The 9,293-nt window shown below is 42.3% G+C and overlaps 1 protein-coding gene across 3 annotated transcripts in view; it reads right to left on the bottom strand.

The window, feature by feature from the left end:
* Window positions 1-2,394: 2,394 nt before the first annotated feature.
* Window positions 2,395-9,293, bottom strand: part of APBB1IP (amyloid beta precursor protein binding family B member 1 interacting protein) — a 97,844-nt gene continuing 90,945 nt past the window's right edge. For 2 of the 3 annotated variants that reach the window (XM_024742284.1, XM_024742283.1), the window contains exons 13-14: window positions 4,746-4,849; window positions 2,742-3,251 (exon numbers count right to left, since the gene is read on the bottom strand). In XM_024742284.1, coding sequence (XP_024598052.1) covers window positions 2,742-3,251; window positions 4,746-4,849 — 614 coding nt within the window. Of the gene's footprint in view, window positions 3,252-4,745; window positions 4,850-9,293 lie in introns of all 3 variants that reach the window. The other variant, XM_024742282.1, reaches the window with a different exon arrangement.

Here is a 9,293-nt window from a genome sequence, read left to right as displayed (position 1 = left end):
CATGGTTGTGGTCATTTTTGTTTTAATCCATCAATTTAATGAGTAATAACTACCTGAGTTATTCTCAATAACTAAAAAACCTTATAACGATCTTTTAATGAATTTGTAAGTTTTCATCTAATACCATGTACCCAGCAATTTGGGGCACATCAAATAAGAATATAATTTAATTGTACTCCTCAAGCTTTTCTGTCTGTTATAGTAATTTTCATTTACCAAAATAAGAGAATAGTTTAATGAACGTGATTTACCATTCAACCAGCTTATTAAGTATCAATGCACGGGGCTTCCCTGGTGGCGCAGTGGTTGAGAGTCCGCCTGCCGATGCAGGGGACACGGGTTCATGACCCGGTCCGGGAAGATCCCACATGCTGCGGAGCAGCTGGGCCCGTGAGCCATGGCCGCTGAGCCTGTGCGTCCAGAGCCTGTGCTCCGCAATGGGAGAGGCCACAGCAGTGAGAGGCCCACGTACCACAAAAAAAAAAAAAACAAAAAAACAAAAAAACAACAAAAAAAAAAAGTATCAATGCATGATAATCTTGCTTCACGTACACCCCTACACACCTTCCCCTTGTTCCTAGTTATTGTTTTAATTGAAGAATAATTTATATATCCCCAAGTATTTTAAAGACATTCCCAGACATAGTTTCATTTAATCCATGAATACTTCTGTATCTCTAAACGTTAATAACTTAAGACACATACATACAATACCATATCACCTTAAGACACTTTTCTGTCTGCATAAACTGAATAACAAATACGCAGTGATCAACTGATCAATCCCTAACGGTGCTGAAAGAAGGGATGTGACTGGCCACTGCTCATGATATGTATCTGTTATTTATGTAGTGATTTGTGGGTTGAAGAGCTAATAGCAATGTTTGTACTTTGCATAATTACTAAGTACTAGTTAAAACTAATTACTAGTTAAAATAGCATGGCAGCAAATGTGAACCATGTTGGGGACTAGTGTTATTTAACTAAATTGTGGTAATTGAAACTTGTGCATGTTGAACTCTGCAAAGCAAGGACCATCTGGACCATCTATTTCCTAATGTTTTCTTTTATATCCCGTGATAAAGGCGCAGGGATGGAGACAGAGTGCCTTCAACCTTTCGGTCCACCAAAATTATATCAATATTTTGACCACAAAATCAGTTAATTCTTTTCCATAGCTTTTCTAAAATATATATTATCTAATGCTAAAACTCACAAACGTTTTAATGTTTGAATTTTTATCGTTTTTCCCCATAAAGTAAATGTACAGTATGGATAGAAGTTAGGAGACCCAGGCGGTGACCCAGCTCTGTGAGATGTAGGTTAAGCACATCTTCAGGCCTCATTTCTTCTCTGTTAAGTTAGGAATATGTTTGAATTGATGGTTTGGGGGTCATCCGTGAAGCCCATAACAACCACATCTCTCCCTTTCCCTTCCCCAGTCCCCTAGGTCCTACTCTCTGAGCCCTCCTTTTCCATAGTGATGGGTCCCAGTGCTTAGGAAAAATTTAGTGCACCATACCAGTTTTAATTACTAAATATTTTGGTTTTAAAACGTCAATTTGCTTTTTCATTGTTGTTTTAAATGTCAATTTAGAGCTCACTTTTTTCCAAATATTAAAACATAAGATTAATTATCTTCCTTAAGTAGAAAATAACACATTAGTTATTATTATTATTTTTGGCCGAGCCGCCCAGCATGTGGGATCTTAGTTCCCCAACCCGTGCCCCTTGCACTGGAAGCGCGGAGTCTTAATCACTGGACCGCCCGGTAAGTCCAATGCATTAGCTATTATTTTCTACCCACTTTAAGATTTTGAGGTGTTTTACATTAAAAAAAAAAAACAAACAGAACCATGGAAATAAAACTAAGAAAATCTAAAAGGACTCTCAGAAGCCAATTAGAAAGAGAAGATAAGGGTAATAGGAACTGAAGATAAACTGGTTGTTAAATTTAAGCGTTAAATTTATCTGAGGGAAAACATTCCTGGTTGAAGAATATAATTTGATTGCCTTTTCCTGTCTCTAAATTTTTATTTATAGCAACTTATAGCATTATAATAACAGAATCCAAAAACTAAAGAACTATTTTTTTCCCCCAGTTACTATGTTATTCAACCATTAGAAAACCAAAACCAAACTAGGGTATGTCCAAGACTCCAATCAATCAAGCAATGAGTCTCAAAGAAACTAAATTCACTCTACCTCTCCTGGTTTTTTCTTTTTCTTCTTTCGATTTTTGTGAAAGTTCTGGAGGTCACTGAGATGGAGATGGAAAATATGTCGAAGATGAACAAGACTTTAGAAGGCCTAGGATTTTTAAAAGGTCAAGTATATTATAAAATAGAATTGATATTGCACTAGATTTATACTGATATTTCTAGAAATACCATCTTAAGGAAAAAAATTTAAACTTTTATTAATTTGATGCTTCATAACATAATAAAATAAATGAACATAAAACATCATTTTACTTAACTTGGAAGGGAAGATAAAATCCATTGAAGTGGAAATACACAGGAAAGATATGTACATTCAGGCAGATATTCTAAATTCTGTGTTAGGTTAAGGATTATGAATGTACTTGAGAAACAGGGAGACGTTTCCTATTTGCATTTCTAGTCTGAATACTTCAATATTGTATCTAAAATGAACAAGATGTCACGGAAACAAAGTAGCAAAAATGCAATTGAGGTTAGCAATGATTACACCCATCACCCAAAGACACTTCTAGGTTTCCCTTAGGGCATGTTGCTTCTCTTCTTTTGCAAAGCTTTCATGAGATCCGACATGAAATCCTGCTCCCCGCCTCCCCCGCCCGGTGGTCCCGGGTTCGCCTGCCTCTTGGGGGGAGCTGGCGGCCTTTTGACCACCACGGGGGTCGGCTTCGCGGCTTCGGGGGCGAGGGCGGGCGGGGGCGGGGGCGGCGGCAGCGAGGACCCCGCGTCGCCCGCAAACGACGGCGGCGGTGGAGGAGGCACGAAGTCCGGGGGCGCGTCGCTAAAGTCGGGGGGCGGCGGAGGGAGCTCGTCGTCCTCCAGGGGCGGCGGCGGCGGGGGCGGTGGCAGGAGGTCGTGGGGCGGCGCGGGGAAGCCGGCGGCCGCGCCCTTGACCTTGGGGGACGTCCCTGGGCTGCCGCAGCCGACTTCCGAGGACCGTCGCACGGGAGGGGGCGGAGGCAGGCTGGACTTGGGAAGGGTCTGGGCCCTGGGCGCTCCGGGGTCGTGGCTGCCGAGGCCGGACTTCTTGTCCTTCAACAAAGCGACAACAGCATTTATTCTTGACCACACGGCCACGTGGACGTGACAGTTCCCGGACAGGTGAGTCTCCGGATTTAGGAAGCGTCTGCCCCCGAGGGGGAGGCTCAGTCCCTCAGTCCTGAGACTCCAGGTTGTTCCTGAGCTAGCTCACCTCATATTTATATAATGCAACTTCCCCCAGGAGTTTCAGGCAGCTGAACTGAATCCCTCTGTTTTAGTGACAATTATCATTGCAATTTACATTTTATCAGGCTTTCATTTTATTTCTTTTTTTGCTTAATAACCTCTTGCCACTGGAGATTAGAAATTTTTTTTTCCCCTAACAAAGTGCCCTCATGATTGAGTTTATTTTATTTAGTTCAACTGCTTAGCATGATAAGAAATTAACTGGTGATGTATTTTTTTAAAAATTCTGAACAGGCAGTTTGGGAATTAGTGTTCAGGCATAGTTAAGTGATTTCTATTCTGGGATCCTTTTATTGCTTTCAGCATTGAAAAATGTTTTTCTTCAGTTGGCATTACAAAAACCATGAAAATAATAATCGCTGAAAGTACACTGCAAGATGAGATTGTCAGACTTGAGAAGCTAACAAGAATATTAGAGAAACACACCTTTTAATGGTCTATTGTGGTTTTCAAAAATTATAAGAAGCTCGATAAATACAGGATTTAACTGTTCCCACCACTGGCTGATGGACAAAATGAAAGGGGAGAATGAGGTGGAAAACTACTGAAACCCATTTAAGACTGGTTTGAATCATACATGGGAAATATTCAGTGGAACTTGTATAGTCAATTAAGTCGTTACCAATTGGACTAATAACTAAATTATAACTTTTGGCTATAATTTTTAGATAGATTTAAATGAATCTTCATTAATCTCCTCTACTAAAAAAAAAAAAGTTACGGAGAATGTTACACCAGTTTGGAAATTATTTTAAAATGCGTTTTCTTCTCTGTCACCCTGAGGACATATGTAGAACGTTAACAGAAAAATACAATAATGAATATTTTATAGTGGGACCCTGTCAGTACTCTTCTAATCTGGTTTGGGGTCCAGATAGCATTTAACAAAGGGCTTCTGACTAACATGTTGCTCTAATTTATTCAGAAAAAATAAGTAAAAATCCCAAGGGCTTAAAATGCAGATGCCACTTTCAGAGAGTGCTAAAACCACTTGACTAAACAAACAAACAAAATTGCTTCAGTCAAAATAAATGTAGCTAAACTAAAAATAGTTACCAATCCTCGGCATTAAAAAAAATTCTTACATTTTCCCGAAGCTGTGATAGTTGGTTTTAATTTTCCATCCTAGCCTATGTAACTTTAAGATAAATATATATATGAAGCAATTATCTAAATGGAATTACAGTGACTTTTGAATTGTTGGAACTCTATTTTCTCTTTTTAAAAGAACAATTAGAATACTGCTAATGGTTTAGGATATGGGCTTACAGGTGACAGTCTGATAGAAGTGGGTCTTACCTTAGTTGTTTCAACCTGTCTCTGGGCTTCTCCGAGAACAGTACTCATAGAATGTGCTGCCTGGGGGATCTGACCATTGGCCTGGGTGGTGCCTGTTTTAACTCCTAAAGGGGAGGAAGAGAGACAAGAAGAGTGGGCAAAGGTGGGAGGGAAAATTAGGAGTATGGGATTAACAGGTACAAACTACTGTATATAAAACAGGTGAGCAACAAGGAGTTACTGTATAACACAGGGAACTATACTCAATGTCTTGTAATAACATATACTGGAAAATAATCCAAAAAAAAAAAAAAACCCGAATCCCTTTGCTGTACACCTGAAACTAATACAATATTGTAAATCAACTATACTTCAATAAAAAAAGAGTGGGCAAAGTATTTTCAACATCCTTCAGGGTTAACCTGAAAAGACAAAGCAGTTTTATGTCTCCAAAGCAAAAGGATTCACAGGTACACAGGGCTTTTGAAAAAACCTGAGGTTCTACGACAATACTTCATGAAACTCAGCAAAACATTCAGGGAAATGAATACTTTATACAAGCAACAAAATCTGGATTAACTGGGGTCCTAGAGAACAGTATGTTCTGCTTTTAAAAACTTTTTCGTGACTGGAAAATGAACCTTGAAAACCGCCTTTTTAAAAGAATTGTTGTTGTTGAAGATTTTTCTGAAATGGATGTATCTGGGTTCATACCATGCTATGTACAGGAACAACTTTTGAACGTTATCCTCAACAAAACATACTTTGAGCACAAAAACAGTAGACAGGACTTCCCCAGTGGCGCAGTGGTCAGGAATCCTCCTGCCAATGCAGGGGACAAGAGTTTGAGCCCTGGTCCGGGAAGATCCTACATGCCACGGAGCAACTAAGCCCATGTGCCACAACTACTGAGCCTGCGCTCTAGAGCCCGAGAGCCACAACTACTGAAGCCTGTGCGCCTAGAGCCTGTGCTCCGCAACAAGAGAAGCCACCGCAATGAGAAGCCTGCGCACTGCAACGAAGAGTAGCCCCCACTCGCCGCAACTAGAGAAAGCCCACGCGCAGCAACGAAGACCCAATGCAGCCAAAAATAAATAAATTTATTTTTTTTAAAAAAAAAGGTGGACAGAGGGGATTGGGCAAAATATACAAACCCCCACTATATCCTGAAATTAGATTTTTTTTCCCCAGGAAGTCCTGATATGTGCTTCTTTTCCTGCCCTTTTTTTTTTTTTTTTTTTTTTGCTGTACGCAGGCCTCTCACTGTTGTGGCCTCTCCCGTTGCAGAGCACAGGCTCCGGACACGCAGGCTCAGCGGCCATGGCTCACGGGCCCAGCCGCTCCGCGGCATGTGGGATCCTCCCGGACCAGGGCACGAACTCGTGTCCCCTGCATCGGCAGGCGGACTCTCAACCACTGCGCCACCAGGGAAGCCCTCCTGCCTTTTTGTTTGTCCTTTTGCACAAAAGTGTGCCTAGCTGAGGTTTCACAGTTTTGAGAGTCAGAGAGAAGCAGCTGTGTGTTGATGTCTCTGGCTCCGGAGAGGGCATCCTGGGGGGAGGACAGCCAGCTCTCCACACACTGAGCCTGCTCCTCCCATGACTGAACTGCCTCCCAGACCCCGACCTGAGGTCTCCTCCCTGAGGGATTCCGAGGTTGCCTTAGCTCTGCTCAGTACCAGCTGTTCTGCCAAATATTTATTAAATGACTGTGTGCTTGCTTCTCTAAATATTTTCCAAATATTTTGAAAAACCCAAAACTCTATGCAACAACTCAGAGAAGGTCATTAAGTACTTCAGGAGACAGGGAAGAAGGGAAGGTCTGATGAGGAATCAGATACTTGCACTATCTCAAAGTATCTCTGTACGAATTATTAAGTACAACATGAAATAACTGCACAGGAGAGAAATCGGACAGCACGTTAGCCAAGTGGTCAGAATGAATGTTTCCAATGAGGGGCAATAGACACCATAGGCCTCCGACTGGGATACCCCGAGAAGGACACGGCAGCTTAGTCCTGCCCCAAACACATTACCTGAGATGAATTACGAGGAAATATCAGACACATCCAAACTGAGGGACATTCTATAAAATAAATGGCCTGTATTCTTTAAAAAATGTTAATGTCTTGATAGACAAAGAAAGGCTGAGGAAATGTTCCAGAGGAAAGGGGATGAAAGAGGCATGATGCCTAAATGCAAACTCCAAATCTGGACGGAACCAGTGCCAGGAAAGAGCATTGCTGTAAAGGCATCATTGCGACGACTGGCAAAACTGGGGTATGGGCTGCGGTTTACATAAATATACTCTATCAACATTAAATGTTAAATTTCCTGAATGTGATAACTGTACTATGGTTAGTAAGGGAATAGCCTTTTTTTTTGTTGTTTTAGGAAACACAAAGGGAAGATTTAAGGGACAAAGGGACACAATATAGTCAATCTACTCTCAAGAGGCTCCAAAAAACAAAAAGGTCTAGGGACAACATATGGGGGGTGGGATAGGGAGAGGGGGATGATACAGCAAATGTGACAAATACTCAGTATCGGTGCTCTGGGTCAAGAGTCTATGGAAATTCTTTGCATTATTCTTGCAACTTTTCTGTAAGTTTGAAATTATTTCAGAATAAAGACATGTTCATGTCCATTTATACAATCAAAAGGCTGGAACAGGCTATACCAACTTGTTCTGCTGTAAGGTTTTTTGCTGTAAAATGCATGCTCCTCATTCAGCAAGAGCACCCATCTCCTTGTTCAGAGCTGCCCTCCTCGGCACATCTGCTCGGTGCTGTCAGAACTTAACACCCTGTGCCACGTAAGCACAAGATTATCTCTATGACTATTTAATGTCTCTCTCTGATTAGCCACATCTTTGCTCAGGAGGGCGAAAGTAACTGGTTTAAACTTCTTAAGGTCTTAGGATGTTTAAGAGTTTTTCATAAGGCCTTGTGTCCCATCCCATGCCGCCCCTGAGAGATTTAAACCCCTTAGATTCCAAAGTGCTTAATCTCCTCATTTCCTTTGGTCTCTTCTCTTTCCCATCTTCCCTCTTTGTATGCATATTCAAAATCTTTCTTTACAGGTAATGGAAACACCTTTGTATAAACAGAAACCAAAGCTGAAGACTGAAGACAGGGGAAATTCCTTTAAAGGGCACAAATTATCAATATATATATATTTTGTTTCTTTTGCCCAAACACACACAGTCTGATTTCTCAACAACACAGTGCACATTGCTATGTAACCAGGATGTCTAGGTCTTCGCCAGTCTGTGGGGACAAAAGAAGTCACATCTATAGCAATCTCTCAGATGCTCCAAGCTGCTGTCCTCCCTTTACCAAGAAGTCTAATCTTTTCTGTGGGTTCTCTGCCCCATCCTGAGACAACCCATGGGTACCCACATAACTCGTATATCCTGTAGGTGCCACCAATTTCAGATCTAGGTTGTCCTGGGGTCACAGTATTAACGTCCCAGCTGTCAAGCAGCAACACCACTCGTCCTGCTGCCACGTCTCTCTGGCAGACCTCAAAGGAATTAGGGGTGGGAAGTTTATTAAACATATGTTTTACAGAACTCAAGTGCACTCCCAGGAGGGGACAGATCCCTCATCCCCTTCTTCACCCATGTGGTTTGTAAAGGGCCGATCCTACCACTTGTACTGGCATCCTCTTCAGTGTGGCTACGTGATTAGGTATAAGCATGCAGTGGAGCCCTTCCAGGGCGTTTTCAGAAGTGGGGCTTTCTCTTTGTACTAAGATTTCCAGCTGTGTGAAAAATGTTAGCCTAGAGAGCCAGTGGCAGTCCTTGCCACCTCATGGGGACACTGCCCAAGAAAGAAACAGAATCTTGATGACTTTGCTTAACCCCCTGGATCCCGCTGTGCCTGAAAGCAGCATACCTCTGGATGTCCTAGTTTTGTGCCATAATAAATCTCTCCCCCTTGGTTTTTGTTGCTTAAACTAGATTGAGTTGGATTTCTGCCAATTGCCACGAAAGAGTCCTGATGAAAAATAGTGGCTAAAGTCATAAAATCATTTAATAAGTACTAAAAAAAAAAGCCTCCACGGCTGTTTCCTAATATAAAAGAAAAAACCCTGCCATTTATCGAGAATACATTACTTGTTGCTAAACACTCTGGATGTAGAATGATGCCTCGGGATTTTCCATTGGGTAATCACAGCAGAGGCACACAAATCGTCTGCGGTTTGACTCCCAGCCAGTGACCCTGCACCACTTGGCCCTGCCTCTCCAGGACTCTGGGTCAACCACGTGAAGAGGGAGAGGGCAGGAGAGGAAAGGGATTCCTGGTGAAAAGTTGAAGTGGAGGAGGCATCAGACTGACGGGGCCTGGGGTTGATTGTCTCCAGGCTCTATCAGATGGTTTTATAGCAGGTCCTGCCCAGGGAGAGTTAGTGCCCGTGCAAGGTCTCCCCGGCTGCAGTTCTTGTTCTGATCTGTCTCTCGTGGGTCCAAGGTCCAGGAAATCTGTCCTCTGTGGGTGACGCCCACTCTGCAAGCCAATGATTCAGGAAACAGTTGTTGGGGTGATGAAGGAGGCTCCCTGACTAG

The sequence above is a fragment of the Neophocaena asiaeorientalis genome, unplaced genomic scaffold (genome assembly GCF_003031525.2).
Source record: "Neophocaena asiaeorientalis asiaeorientalis breed wild unplaced genomic scaffold, Neophocaena_asiaeorientalis_V1.1 scaffold781, whole genome shotgun sequence".
Taxonomy (NCBI): domain Eukaryota; kingdom Metazoa; phylum Chordata; class Mammalia; order Artiodactyla; family Phocoenidae; genus Neophocaena; species Neophocaena asiaeorientalis.
The sequence above is the reverse complement of the archived record's forward strand: the minus strand, read 5'-3'. Positions and strand labels throughout refer to the sequence as shown.